Below are 15014 nucleotides of genomic sequence, written 5' to 3'. Positions count from 1 at the left end.
CTGCTCCCATAGATTAAGCTTGATTCCTGCAGGAGATGTCAGACCCATGGCAAATGCTTAGCTTCAGACCACAAGAAAAGGTGTGTTTATCAGGCCAGACCTTGAAAGCAGTGTGAGGAAGCAGAGGGTAGGAATTGCAAGAAAGCCCAAGAGTGTGGGGGCCAAGGTCACAGTCAGGGGACCAGAAGCCCTCCCTGTCTGGGGAGTTTCTGGGCCATCCTATTCCTTCAGGCTCCATTGGGATAAAGTGGAACCACTTCCCAGGTGTGGTCAAAGAAACTGGAAAGTACTGGTAACAACCACCTAAGCAAAGACACCTGGAAAAGGAGATGCCTGAGTGAGGAGGGGTGGGGGAGGGAGAAGTCGTGGAGACACAGAACACACTGGGTCTTTTGTTAAAATTGATTTGAGAGAGAGAGAAAGAAAGAGAGAGAGGGTGAGAGAGAGAAAGAGGGAAACATCGGTTTGTTGTTCCACTTACTGATGCATTCATCGGTCGATTCTTATATGTGTTCTGACCAGGGATCAAACCTGCAACCTTGGGGTATCAGGATGACACTCTAACGAACTGAGTTACCCAGCCAGGGCAAGCCAGACACCAAGCCTCAAAGCCCACCCCACCCCCAACCAGTCCTGTCAAAGGATCCACAGTCCCACTCAAAATGCTGACCCAGAATGTCACACACCCCACTCCCACCCCACCAATCCAGATGCACACCCTGCACAATCCCACCCCATTCAGGTACTAAAGAGATACACATACCAACACAGCTTTGTGGTTCCAACAGTTTTATACCGAAATACACATGGGCTGATGCAAAAAGGGCTGGACTGGGGGAAGAAGAAATGATGAAAGCGGTGATCCCAGGGCTTGATGTTACCAACCATCAGAGCATGTGCCAATCCATTTGTCTGTCTGCCCACCCTGGCAGGATGAGCAGGCCTGCAGGTCTGGAGGAGCTCAGCTGAGCTGGGCAGAGGAAACAGCCAGTCCTGGGCCAGAGAGTCCTCAACTGAAGGGTTTCACCAGCTTCATGGCAGCATAGTTCTAGAGGGAGGGAAGAAGCAGGGACATGTGACAGCAGCTGATGGGAGGGACAGAGCTGTGGAAGGAGGCTCACCTACTTAACCACCTGCCTGGACCTGGCCTCACCTCACCTTGCCTCACTCAGCTCAACACTACCCTCCTGGTGCTCTTGCCAATCACACAAGCCCAGACCTTCCTGGAACACCTCTGGAACCTTCCACTGGGGGCCACAGCTCATCAGTCCAGGGCACACTCTCATGTTCTAACCAGCTGCCGAGAGGGTTGACCAGCAGGACCTGCCCTGGCCTCTTTCATCAGGCAGGTGGCCTGAAGGCATGGCCAGGGCTCTCCCCCTCCCACACGGACTCAGGGCTCACTGACCACCATGCTCCTGTCCGGAACGCAGAGAGAGAGAGGGAGAGAGTTGGGGGGCTGGGTGAACGGGATGACCCACAACGCAGGCCAGCACCTGGGATGGGTCACCCCTGATTAGAAGCTGGCTGCTGCAGGATTGAAAGGAATCTCCCATCCCCACTCCTTCCCCCCAAACCATGAAAACACATACAACACAACACAGGGCTCCTAATTGGGACAGTATGTTCCCCAGCGCCAGCCCAGGAAAGCCAACTCTGGAAACAAAGCCTTCCCGCCAGATCGCCTCCTGCCTCCCTACACTGGCCCTGCTCCCGGCTGACTGGCGGGGTGCTGGGAGGAATCAGACAGGCTGCCCTTCTTGTCTCCCTCCCAGGGGAATTTCCAAGAGGGTGGGGGATTAGACCATCTTGAGGGGAGCAGCCCTGGCCTTAGGCTCCTTTCTACCTCACCCTCTGCCCTTCTTTTGGGGCCAAAAAGCCAGGTGAAGGTCTCGGGGCCAACCAGGTGATTGGGTAACTTGGCTGGAGAGAAGCAGGATTTGCCCAAGTCACGGCAACGGCCTGCCGGCAACGGCCTGCCAGCACAACCGTCTGCATCCTCAGGCCCAGGCACCCCTTTGGCCCCAGACCTCTAACCTAGGATCTGCTCCCCATACACCAGCTCTAGGACAGGGAAGGCACAGTTGGTATTGTAAAGATGACAATTCCCAAAAGAACTCAAAGGAGGGTGACAGCCACTGTTGGGCACCTAGGAGACAAGGGAGGACTCTGACCAAGGCTAGTGGTCAAAGGGCTGCTCTGCTCCCACCCACAGGGCCTGGGGCTAAGGCTGCCCCGGGGACAAGGAAGGACCAAGGGCTGGAAGTAACTGGAAATCTTTTCTTTCTCTCACAGCCAGGCAGCAGGGCCTCCTTCCCCAGTCCCTGAAGGCCTGATCTGCTGCCCAGGTGCCTCACAGGGAAGGGACCAACTGGCTGGGGGCAGGAGCTAGGCACAGAAAGGACAGTGACGATGTCACTTTGGTCCTGCCCCTGCACTTCTCTTAGCTCTTCAGGAGGAGGCTGGCTTGGTGTAAAACCCCCCAAGGAAAGTGAAAGAGCTCTCCTAACCACAGTGCTAGTGACCGCAGGTTGAAGCTGACCTAGTCCAGTCCCATCTGTCCTTATGCGAATGGGAGGGCCTTGCCAAGGTCACGCGGGAAGTCACTGGCAGAGGCAGAGTCCAGCCAACATTTCCTGACTCCAAGTACAGAGCTCCATCCTGCATGACAGCAATTCTGAACCCTGAACGTGCCCATAGGGCACGTTCTCCTCAGCAAACTGCAGCTGGCCCAGGACTCTGCATTTCTAACTAGCTCCCTGGGGCTGCTGCCACTGCTGCTCCTCGAGTTGTTAGAAATGCTGTTCAAGATCCTTTCATTATAATGTTGCTGAGATGCCATAGGAACTTACTAAATGGTTCTGTTATATGTCATTTCACTTAAAGTGGCAGAACCTACTAATGATGGCCAATGAACATTTACTGTATCAGGAGAGCGCGCCTCCTATGATGTAGACAGTGAAAACCACAAAGCCATCGCTGTCGGTCCCTAACATGGACTGGAGGACTAGCAGAGGGGACTGTCTGGTCTGGGCCCTGAGTGACAAAGGAGGGTCTAAGGCCAGGATGGCCAGTGCAAGGGTCTGTACCAAGTGTCTTCTGTCTACTAAACTGCCCTGGGCTAAGCCTCACGACGGAGCACTGGATTGCAGCCGTCTGCTCTCCCTCACTGGCTTCGCTGTGTCCCTCCAGGGGACTGAGCTCCTCACTGCACGAGTCCCATCACCTTCTCCTTCATCCCTACAATACCCGCCCACCTCTCAGACACACTGCATAGGCTTAATAAAGTCCTCACCTGAAGGAAATATGGCCAGGTGCACTCACGATGAGAGGAGGTGAGCCTGAGGGATGCTGGGCAGGTGCGCCCTCACCGTCCTGACTTGGCACTCTGAGCCCGCCCCATCCGGGGACACCAGATCCCAGGCCACCCGGGGCAGCTCCCACTCCAGGGCACCAAATTTGTGCATGCCCTTCCATGGCCCATTATCCAACCTTGCATTTCTAATTTCTCCCTCCTTTGCTTCAGAGCACCCTCCAAACTGCACCGGTTTCAGTGCCCCACAGCCTGGGTGCACCCCTGGACCACAGCCATACCTGGCCAATCAACCATGACTCTTCTTGCTGAGCCTCAGAACATGTCAGCAAGGTACTCCAGGCTCCAGCCAGCTCAGAGGGCCTGGCCTGCAGCCAGGCACACCAGCCACCCTGCACCTAGGCCCTCCTTTGTCACTTAGGGGCAAAACAATACCTTCTGCTGTTCCCCACCACCTACGTCGGGGACCGAAGGGGGTGGCGTGGAGCCACAACTTCAGGAGCTGCTCTCTGCTGATACAGTAAGTCCTCACTTAACATTGTCAGTAGGTTCTGTCACTTCAAATGAAATGACACATAACGGCACCAATTTTTACCACAGGCTAATTGATATAAACAAGAGATAAGTTCCTGTAGCATTATCTTGACATTATGATGAACAGCAACCTTGAGTGGCACTTCTAACAAACAGAAAACCTGCTGACACGGGGCTTGCCAATCCCGGGGGAGCGCGCCCTCCACATACCTCCTCCTCCTCCTGGAGGGCTCGCACAGGCACACACCGCCTGGCGCAGGCTGCCTGCTGCGGGTGCACTGCCCTCGGCTGGAGGCCAGCACTGACCCGGACTGGGGTCCGCAGTGCCCAGAGCCCTGGGTTGGGTGCTGTGCACAGGCTGCCCTGCAGCCCTGAGCCAGTCCCTTCCCCTCTCTGGGTGTCTCCTTCTCTGCCATTCCAATCAGTGACATGGAGTTGAATATGGCATTCTCTCCACTTTCATATCAGTTTGCAAATTCCATTTTGATAAGGTTAAAAATTGTAAAGAATATTATAAGTCAGGTATCAGCCCAGTAGCACTGGTCCCTCGAAGGTTTGAAGTCCCAGAGACACTGGGGAGGCAGGGGCGGAGCATCTCCGGGGCTCCCCTGAGGAGCCCAGATAAGAATAGGGCCCCATGTCCCCCTCCCTTGGCAGGGAGATATAGAGCTGGGGAGGAGGGGCAGCAGCTGACCTCTTACCAGGTGAAAGGGGCCTTTCAATGTGCATTGTGCCCCATGAGACTTCTCGGCCACCTCCTGTGCACCTACACCTTCTCCCTTGCCTACTCTGCCACAGAAGGTAGGACACACATGAGACCCTCTCGGGCCCCAGGCCTCCCCTTTTTTTCTGGACCCTGGCAGGTGCCATCCTCACGAACAGAGGGACCTTCTTCTCTGTTCTTCCATCCACACCTTCCCTTCCTGACATGGCCCCACACCGTCCTTCAGGAAGGGTCCCCCACCCACCCCTGCCTGGAGGGGGGGGGGCTCGCCTTCTACCAACCCTTTGATTACATAGTCTGCGGGCTTCCTGAGGACAGCCATGTCTTCCCCATTGAGATCAAGTTCAGTTTCCCCTGTTGGACTCCCCAAGGGCAAGACTTTGTCTCCCTGCCAGACCAGGGACTTCCCAGAGTAGGAGTCCTGTCTCCCTCATCAGACTATGGGCTCTGCAAGGACAGAAGCTACTTCTCTCCATCGGCCTGGGGGTCTCTGAGGACAAGGACAGACTCTCTACCCATGAGACGAGGTGCTGCTGGAGGTCAGAGCTGTACCCCCACATTAGAGCAGGAGCTCCCCCAGGACGGGGCCTGTGCCTCCTGCTCAGGCCTGCTCACCGGGAAGGCATACACGAAGATGCCCAAGAACAGCAGCAGGATGAAGAGAATGAGGAAGAGGATGATGGTGCACCGGAACCGCCGCCACAAGATGAACTTCATAGTCTTGTACGGGGAGGTGAACCAGAGGAAGGAGGTGTCAGGGCGCCTGGAAGTGAGATCGCAGAGGTCAGCAGAGCAGCCCCAGCAGGACTGCTTTCCCCGTGTCCTGCCCCCAAACCGCCCTGGACCTCCACAGTCAGCTCCCAGGACGTGCCCAGCCTCAAGTCCCCCAGTCCCTGCACCAAAACTCAGCCCTTCGAACCTGCATTCCCTTCCGTAAGCCTGTGCGATGGTGTGAGCCCCATCGCTGCTTCCCTCCTCTTCTTGGTTCCAATAAGCCCTACATACTCTCAGAGGCCCAGTTCTCTGCCACCCTGTCCAGGACACCTTCCCTGCTGCCTTCTTTCCTTCCTGATCCAGGACTTAATCACAGACTAGAGATTTAGGAGCTGGGCAGAACCTCAAGGGGCTGTCACATTAAGTGAGCAATGGACTCTGAGCCCCAGAGAAGCCACATCGCCTGCCTAGATGCAAATGGCTGGTCCACGGTCAGGGAAGGATGGCCGCAAGTGAACCCAGACAGCTGAGTTTCTCTCACAACCGAGATCATCAAACTCTTCCCCTAGGTCAGCCTCCTGAGTCAGAGAGCACGCAGAATTTTGTGTCTCAATAATGGCCAGTTTAACTGCATGCTGCTAGGTCTCCTGGGCCTGTCTTGCCTTTCCACCCAGATCCCAGTATTCTTGGGCCAGGATGGCTCTCCCATAGCACTTGCGACAGCACCATGGTAAAGTGGGCTGCCTGTGCTAACTCTGAATCAAGCCACGCATGCCACAGGGAAGCACCCAGCAAATGCAGCCCTGACACACACATATCTCCCTGCCCAACAAAAGTCTCTCACCCCCCAGGAACTGCCTTCAAGGCTTCTATACCCACTTAGGGGCCTATGAGGTAGGGCAGACAGGGACCATTCTCCCCATTCACAGATGGGAAGAGTAAGGCTCAAAGACAGAAGGCCACATTGATATCATAGGAAAGCCACAGAAGGCAGCTTGGTCAAGAGAAAGACCTTGATTGGGCTCCAGAGCCAGTCAGACCTGGTATTCCAGCTGGTATTCCAGCTTCACTACTTTTCTTATTCAGCTTTGCTGAGATTATCTTATCTGCAAAATGGGGATGATAATAACAGCCCAGCGGAGAAGATTCCATAACACAGCTGTACAGGCTATAGGACAGCCTGCTCAGCACACAACCAGCAGCTGCCCAGCGGTGCCTACTTCCAGAACCAGCTGAGCAGCCCAGCATTCCTGGAATGATGTCTGTTGCCTGCCCCCTAATACTGTGTGACCCTATGTGGGCCACATGGGCCTTGTGACTTCTGTGTGACTATGCAACAGATGCCTCCTAGACTGTAGCCACACCTTCCTGCCCCCTTGGGCACCAGGGGTCAGAGGCTAGGCACTGACCTTGGGTCCTCGAGTTTGGGGTTCATGTTGGGCTCATCCCGGCCCTGGCCAGCAGGCCGCTCCTCATGCTCACTCTCCGCTACAATCTCCAAGGTCATCTCCAGCTTGCCCTGTGGGGACAGAGAGAACCTGGTCAGGGACACAAAGGCTCTGCCCAATGGCCTGGGGAGGAGCCAGACCGGGACAATTGTGAGAGCCCCATTATTTAATTTTTTTAATGATGTTGGCTTAATCTGCTCATAAAAGCAGTAACTGCTTCTTGTAGTACATTTATAAACTACAGAAATACACAGGCATACCTTGTTTTATTGTGCTTTGCAGATACTACATTTTAAACAAATTGAAGGTTAGACCATCCACCAGCAAAAAAGATTCTGACTGGCTAAAGACTCAAATGATGGTTAGTATTTTTTAGTAATAAAGTATTTTTAAATTAAGGTGTGTACACTGCTTTTATAGACAATGCTGTTGCACACTTAACAAACTACAGTATAGTGAAAACATAAGTTTTAAATGCACTGGGAAACCAAAACATTCCTGTGACTCATTTTATTGCGGTTGTCTGGAACTGCACCCACAATATGTCCAAGGTCGGCCCGTGTAAAGGAAGGAGGGTGTCGGGCACAGCTCCGCCGTATGGAGCCGAGCACTGTTAACATTCTGATGCATTAGAGCTGTTTGCCCTGCATGTATATGAAACATCACACTGTGTATGTGTAGTTCTATGGCTTGCTCCTTTCACTTAGAAAGATACTCTATGTAATTATATATCCTTTAAATTTTGCTTTGCAACAGCTATAAGACCGTCTACAGGATGGTTGACCATAATTTGTTTCATAAACTACTATTTTGGTTCGTTTAGGTAGTTTCCAACTCTGCAATATTATAAATCATGCTGCAACAAATATCCCAAAATGCAATTTTTAAATTTAGCTGGTTATTTCTTTAGGAGAGACTTTTAGGAGTGGGATGACAGAGGTCAAAGGCCTAAATACTATTAAATCTCTCACTGTCTATTACCAAATTGCTTCACACATGGTCAAACCATTAGCACACCCAGCAGAAGTAAATGAGGAGCCTATCTCTGCATCTTCACCAGCAAGAAGCATTTCTATTTTTGTAATTCTAATTTAATAAACAAAAAGTTTTCACATTAAAAAATATGTCTTTATTTGCCCTGGCTGGTGTGGCTCAGTAGATTGAGCACAGGCCTATGAACCAAAGGGTTGCCAGCTCAATTCCCAGTCAGGGCACATGGCTGGTTTGTGGCCAGGTCCCCAGTATGGGGTGCATGAGAGGCAACCAGACATTGATGTTTCTTTCCCTCTCTTTCTCCCTCCCTTCCCCTCTGTCTAAAAATAAATAAATAAAATATTTTTTCAAATCTTTTAAAAATATGTCTTTATTTAATTTCTAGAGGGACTAAACCTTTTTAAATGTGTGATGTCCAATTTGTACTTCTTTTGTGTATTATTTATGCAGGTCCTTTGCTGATTTCTCTATTAAGATGTTAGTTATTTCTTGTTAATTGTTGTAATTCCTTATACAACAAAGATATCTTATTTTAAGGGCCACTTTAGGGGCTGGCTGACTGCCTGCTATTTTTAAATAAACTGGCAGGGATTCACTTCCTCTGCAGAGAAAGGACAGTTCACAGTCCCCTGTCACACCCCTGAGCAGACTCTGGGCAAGAACAGTAGTGCAAAGACAGTCCCGTGTAGGCTTCTGCTCAAATGACAGAGTCGTGACCACTGTCCTCTGCAGGAGGCCTAGGCCACAGGGGACCCCAGCACACAGATCATGGTGAAGGCCAAAGAGCAAGAGTACAAACAGCATCAGAGGGAGAAAATAGGGTCAGAAGGAGATAAGGCCACTTTAGACTTAAACAGGCTTCCTTGGTCTATGAGCCTCAAGGGAGGAAGGCTGGGAAATGGAAAGGGAAGGGGGCTGGTGCCTTGGTAAACTGAGAGGGTGGGCAAGACGGGGGAGAGGAGCAGAGATGTGCCCAGCTGCCCCCACGGAAGAACGGCCCCGTGCCTCCACTGGGTCGGGGGGAAGCAGACTTACTGCCAGTATCTTCTTCTCACCCTCCTCTGCCACACAGGGCCACCAGCCCTTCACTGTTTTCTGTTCAAAAAGGGACACAAACCACTCCGGGTGGAAAGTGTCATCCAGAAGGTCCAGGGAGCACTTCTCGGCCGTCTTGGCCGGCTTGGGCATGCGGTTGAGATCCAGCTGCAAGGCGCCTGCAGCAGAGAGGGGGGGTTCTCCATCACCGGCCGCAGAGGCCTGCCCGGGGCTGGGCAGGTACCACAGGACCCACTGCCACCTCCTCGGACCCCACCCACAGGCTCAGCCATGGGCCAAAACCCTCAAACAACAGCTCCCCATCTGTGCCCTTATTCCCTCTATACGGCTCCCCACCAATCTGTGGGAAGCCGTATCTATCACTAATCTACCCTTACTGATCCACCTTAAAGAGCTTCCCACTATTCATCCTACTATGTATGAATCCGTTCATTCACCCATTGTCTACATTTTATCATCCATCAATTTTAATTGTTTTTATTGTGGCAAAATCTATATGACATAAAATTTCTAACATTTAATTCAAACTTTATCACCCTTAAAAGAAAGAGCATCCTCATTAGCAGTCATTCCCCATTCCCCCTCCTGCCGACCCAGGCGACCACAAGCTTACTTTCTGTTCATATAGACTTGCCTATTAAGGACATTTTGCATAAATGGAATCATACAGTACGTGTCTATTTGTTGTCTAGCTTCTCCCACTTAGCAGGTTTAAAGGTTCATCCCTATTGTACAGCATGTGTCTGAAGTTCATTTCTTTCTATGGCTGTACACAATCTAGCACAGTATGGACAGACCTCATGTTCCTGACCAATGTTTATAGTTATGATGGGGCCATTACAGTCCAGCCCGCAGGCTCCATACGAAGCTGTCCTCTTCACCCCACCTCTCACCCTTGCAAGAGCACATCCTTCAGCCCAGCGCTCCCTGCTCCCCAGCTCAGGGTTTCGGCACACTGCCGTCCCACTAGAACCCTGCCTAGGGCTTGGGGTTGGAGTTGGGCTCATTTGTTCCGTCATCACTCAGGCACATAGTGAAGAGTGTCTCGAGCCCTTCACTTGCTGGACTCAGTCTGTAACTAGACTGGAGAAGGACAGGGTGGGGAAGTGTGGGAGGCATCCCTACAAACCTGTGGCCAGACGGCCAGCGACGGCCAGCATGGGCTGTGCTGCCTTCGACCTGCCTTTCCCTCTCTTCCTTATCCACCTGAGTCCTCCCGTCCGACATGGCCCAGAGGCCCAGGGTTCAATGCTACCTCTGCCGACAGACCCACCCTGCTGACCACTCTGGCACTACTCTGCGTCACAGACCTCACTCGGCACCCCCATGACTCCAAGCTCTCTGAGGCAGAAAGCAGGATTGCACCTGCTGCCCACCAGCTGAGGGTGGCACACACACAGTGGGGCTCCTGGGGCAGCCCTGATGTGTCTCTGGTGCTGACCAGAGACAGTGCTCACCCAGAAAGTCGTCGAAGGAGAACTTGTCATTGTCCCAGATCTGGAAGATCACCCGTGCTGGGATTTTGCTCTCGGTCTTGTCCAGCCTCCAGAAAGCATCCTGGCCCAGAGAAGGAGCCAGGAAGGAAGCAAAAAAGAGAGATTAGAGAGAGGCAGTGGTCCCTTCCCACCGGGAAGGTTGCCTGGAGGAGGCAGTGGAGTGGGGCATCCCTCAGGGATTTGCCAGAGCTAGGTCCTGGCAGGAAGACTGATAAGATCTCAGAGAGCAGTGTCCAAGGTTCAGGAGTGTACCAATCAGGACCCCTTCGCATACCCTCCCAACTCCTCCTTTAATCCTCCCAACTCCATGGTTCAACACTCTCATTCCCATTTTGCAGATGATGAAACAGAGGCTTGGAGAAGAGTTGGCTCAAGATCTGACAGCTAATAAAAATATTAACATTACACATCTTATGCACTAGCCCTTTACCACTATGAACTCATTTATCCTTCCAACAACCTATAAAGACACTGTCCTTGCAACTGAGGAAACCGGAGCACATGACCTGTGAGTCATACCCCTTGGAAGTGGCAAGGCAGGGTTCACGCCTGGGAAGGCGGAGTTCAGAGTCCCGTTCCCTCCTCTAAATCCTGCTCTGTGCTTGTGATATTGGACACGAGATGGAGTGGCTGGGAAACTGAGGCCTCCCCTTCCCCCACCCTGGCTGTCACCAGAAGGATCCCCTTGACCCACTGCTGTAAGAAGCTGACACTGGGAGGCAGTGACCCCAGCTCCTCCCTCACCACGCCAGCCCACCCACCTTCTCCTCCAAGAGCTTGTCAAAAGCCTCTGGTGCTGGAAAGTTCACCACCCTCCTGCTCTCCCCAACCCACCTCCCTCAGACCAGGTGGCCGGAAACAGTGTCATCTTGGGCCTCTTCCCAGAGGTCACTTGGAGCCACTGCAGGATGGGGACTATACATGCCAAGACCTGGGTTTACCCTGGGTCTGGCCACACTCAACCCAAACGACTGCCCTTGGGGCTTTCCTGCTCATGCCTGTTCTCTGTCCTCTCACTGTAGCTTCACCTGAGAAGGTGGCAAGCACAGGAAACACTCTGCCCAGCCTGAAGACTATGGGGGCAAGGTCCTGAGTTCCAGACCAAAGAAGGGCCTGACCAAGCCTTGGGGGGAAAGACCCCATAGAGTGCTGGGGAGTACAGCCAGCAGTGTGGTCAGCAGTACCTGTGTGTATCTGGCCCTGGGTGCCCTGTACACACAGCCTTGCTACCCAGTCAGGGCCGTGCCTGCTGTGTGGCACCCTGGTCTTGCAGACACACAGTGCTCCTGAACCAAAGACCATGCCTGGTGAGGAATGGCCACCTTGCAAAGCACCAGCCTCGGTCTGGACTGCAGCCGGAGTTGGTGAGGGGGCTCAGGTTCCCAGCTGGGCCTTTGCCCCCTGAGCCCCTGTCTGGTGCCCTCCCCCCTTTACCAGGCCCCAGCCCTCCTGCAGGTGCCTCCATCCTCTGGTGGGGCTTTTATGGCCAGCACCGCAGGCTCGCTTGCACAGGCCGCCAGCAGCCTCCATTCCTCTGGCCGGCCTGGTTTATGGGCTCAGTAATGAGCCAGAGGTTCAAACGGCCCCTGGTGGGAGCAGCTGGGCTGGGGCTCCAGCCTGGGGAATGGCCCCCCAGGTCCCAAGCGCTCATTATGCTCCTGGTCTGGGCCCTTTTACTAGCTGTTTATTTGCAGGGTGGGTGCCTGACGAGCAGGCGGGCCCCGGTGGGTGTGCTGGGCTCCAGGTGGGGAGCCGGCCAGGGCAACCAGCGGTGGTTCAAAGCAGCCAGATGAAAGGAGACCTTGTACTTTACGACAGTCTCGTCTGGTTAATGGGGTCCCTAGAGGGTCTGCCTGCCAGAGGCCCTGAACCCCTTGGCAGAGGGCTGGCTCTGCGGCAGGACCTGGGAGCCCAGAGGGGAAGCAGCAACCCTGCACAAACCCACCCCCAGACTAAGTCTGTTAGCCCAGACCGGCTGGCTGGTACCCCTCTGTGAGCTCCGCCCCACCAGCCTCCCAGGGCCCCTTTGAGACCCACAGAGGGACCACGGGCTCTGCCTGGGCCAAGCCAGGTCCCTCCTCACTCTCCCAGTTGACTTCAGAACCCTGTGGACCCTGTTTCTCAAGCTCGTCTTCGACCTCCTCCACCCCTCCTCCAGCCACCCTCTCTGGGAGGCTGGCACCACACTGAGTTCCGGGTCCCTCGCAGCTCCCCCTCCCCCCCCACTCCTGAGTGCCTCTCCGGGACTCCAACTCCTCTTCCTCCTCTCTACCCTGCAGTCCCCTCATCCTTTCGTGCCTAGCCCAGGCTATGCCCCTGGGGTCAGCCAAACTCTCTCCTTCCATGCTCTGTGCCTGCAATTCAGAGAGGAAACGCCATCATTGCCAGGATGGAACCACCTCCAATTCGTAACCAGCAATGCTAACTGGGCCCTCAGTTAATTCTTCTCTATCCAACAATGACTCTGCTCTGCCCCCTCCCACTTTCTCTCTCCCTCTCACTCCCCTTCTTTCTTTCTCGCGCAGCATAACAGCTACTTCCAGCATTTTTTATTTGTCTCAAATCACCTGCCACAGTGCCAGGAGATCATCTCTCCTCCTAATTTGTAAAAAATACAGAAGCCTCTGCTTGCTGCGACTCCTTGCTGACATCTCCACTTGTCACAATGAAGGGAACTTGTTGTGACGACTGGCCCACCGCTCATCTGAGCAGGCCAATCTGTGCCTCCCGGCCTGTTTCCCATCCACACCCAGCCCCTTTCGGGGCCTGGTGAGCACCAGAATTAGCGTGCAGCATGCCTCAGCCCTCCCTTCCCCACTCCCAGCCCCCATGCCCTCTCTGCCCACAGCAAAGAGACACAGTATGTGTTTGCTTTGTTATGGAAACACTGTGCAATGGACAAGCACACGGAGCAAAGGCAAACAAAGTTCAACCCGCAAATGGGCTGGGGTTTACCTGCCTGCACAGAATGCAGGGCCAAAGCTAAATTCTACTTTCTGGCAGGCACTACACAGCGACCCCTGGGTGAAAGAATTTATTTCACCTTGTTTAACCTATATTTTCTTTGATGGTTTCCGAATGTTCCACAGAACATTCTGGTTTATCTAAAGTGCATATATATGATCCTGTGCGTTGGGTCAGGAGGGGGGTCATGCGGGAGGGATGTAATAAAGAGAGTTAAGAAGACCTAGTGGGTTGAAGTGCATTATATTTTTCCCTTCTTTAAGACACTCAACCAGTCAGGAAAGAAAGAAGAGTCATAGAAATTTCGTGGCTTCAAACCTTGAGCCACCTCAGGAAGGAACTCGGACTGGCAGAACCAAAACACCAGAGAGACATTTACTCTGTTGAGTAGGAGAGAACCTCAGTGCAGAATTGATTCTAGGTGGGGCACTGGCAGCCAGAAGCTGCAACAGAGGCACCCTCCGCCTCCAGGCAGCCTGGCTGTGAGGCCCTCCCCACCCACAGCACTCTCCACTGTGCTCCGCACCTGCTCCCTAAAGGTAGATGTAGAGCCACCAGGGGGAGGCCACCTGCTCTCCTCCTGTCTCAGGGGTGAAGTCCAGAGGTGGCCTACACTAGAAGATGCTGACACAAAGAGCAGAGGTCCCCACATCTACTCCCCCTTCTGGCCCACGCCGACAGCTCTCCCAGGTGCCCTCAGCCTGGGGTGAGAGATGGGAGATGGAGAGTCACTCCCTGGTGACTATTCCACTTGGACAGTAACCACAGGCATCAGACACAGAAATGCGAGAAACTAGGTAGGAGGGATCTAGCTAAGCAGCACCCAATTCCATGGACGAACCAACCCCTGTGGCAGGTAGGCCCCTCGGAAGCTCTAAAGGGTCCGCCCCACTGCCCCATTGATGGCCACACTGTGTTTCCCTATAAATGTTCTTCCCACTCTGACCCCATGAGCCTCCCTCCTGTTTGGTTTGTCTGGGATTTCAAGAAGGGCAGTGGTTTTAGCACTTGGACTCAGCTACATATGGTGGCTGCAGCAATGGTCTGGGGTAGTTGTGGGACAGCAGCAATGCTAGTGATGGCAATAGTGGTGAGGGCAGAGGAGTGGTGGGCATAGTGAAAACATTGGCAATGACTTTGGAGCTAATGGAGCAGTGGTGGAAGCTCTGGCAATGGCATGAGTGATGTGGACAATGGAGGCAGTGATGACATTGGCAGTGAGGGGACAGTGGAGGTGGTGGTGACATTGGCAGTGAGTGATGTGGACAGTGGAGGTGGTGGTGGCACTGGCAGTGAGGGGACCATGGTGATGGTCATTCTGCAGTGACGGTAGTACTTGGTCCATCAGTGATGGGGCAGCAGTGAGGGTATGGCAATGGCAAGCCGGTAACTGTAGTACAATAACACTGACATTAGAAAGGCCCGGAACTAGCACCTTGAGGACGGGAGCAACACTCACCTTCTTGGCAATGAGACAGACTTGCTCAGCTGGCAGGTAGTCGAAGGGGAAAATGAACCTCCAGTTAAAGTTGCCTTCACCTCCCAGGGACCGATAATGCACGTCTGTCTTTTGCTTGTGTTCTTCAAAGCCAACCATCCAACTAGACATACGATTTTTAAAGAACACTTTAAATTAAGGTTTCCACCACAATATGCATCCTCAACTTAAGCAATCAAGGATTTAAGAAAGCAAATGAACTTGATAAGTGATGAAGGAAAAATAATTCCCAAGAAATCATGACATACCAAATGTGCCATAAGCTTTTAAACAT

At 53.2% G+C, this 15014-nt stretch overlaps 1 protein-coding gene across 21 annotated transcripts in view; it reads right to left on the bottom strand.

The window, feature by feature from the left end:
• Nucleotides 1-778: 778 nt before the first annotated feature.
• The window catches only part of DYSF (dysferlin), a 203049-nt gene continuing 188813 nt past the window's right edge, over nucleotides 779-15014 (bottom strand). For all 21 annotated transcript variants that reach the window (XM_053663323.1, XM_053663332.1, XM_053663328.1 and 18 more), the window contains 6 exons: nucleotides 14702-14843; nucleotides 10240-10339; nucleotides 8762-8940; nucleotides 6695-6804; nucleotides 5187-5334; nucleotides 779-1048 (listed from right to left, as the gene is read on the bottom strand). In XM_053663323.1, coding sequence (XP_053519298.1) covers nucleotides 1010-1048; nucleotides 5187-5334; nucleotides 6695-6804; nucleotides 8762-8940; nucleotides 10240-10339; nucleotides 14702-14843 — 718 coding nt within the window. In that variant the 3' untranslated portion in view covers nucleotides 779-1009. The remainder of the gene's footprint in view (nucleotides 1049-5186; nucleotides 5335-6694; nucleotides 6805-8761; nucleotides 8941-10239; nucleotides 10340-14701; nucleotides 14844-15014) is intronic.

This window comes from Artibeus jamaicensis, unplaced genomic scaffold, assembly GCF_021234435.1.
Source record: "Artibeus jamaicensis isolate MK-2021 breed Jamaican fruit bat unplaced genomic scaffold, CSHL_Jam_final contig_3174, whole genome shotgun sequence".
In the NCBI taxonomy this organism is placed as follows: domain Eukaryota; kingdom Metazoa; phylum Chordata; class Mammalia; order Chiroptera; family Phyllostomidae; genus Artibeus; species Artibeus jamaicensis.
Note: the sequence above shows the minus strand (reverse complement) of the source record. Positions and strands in the feature narration are given on the sequence as shown.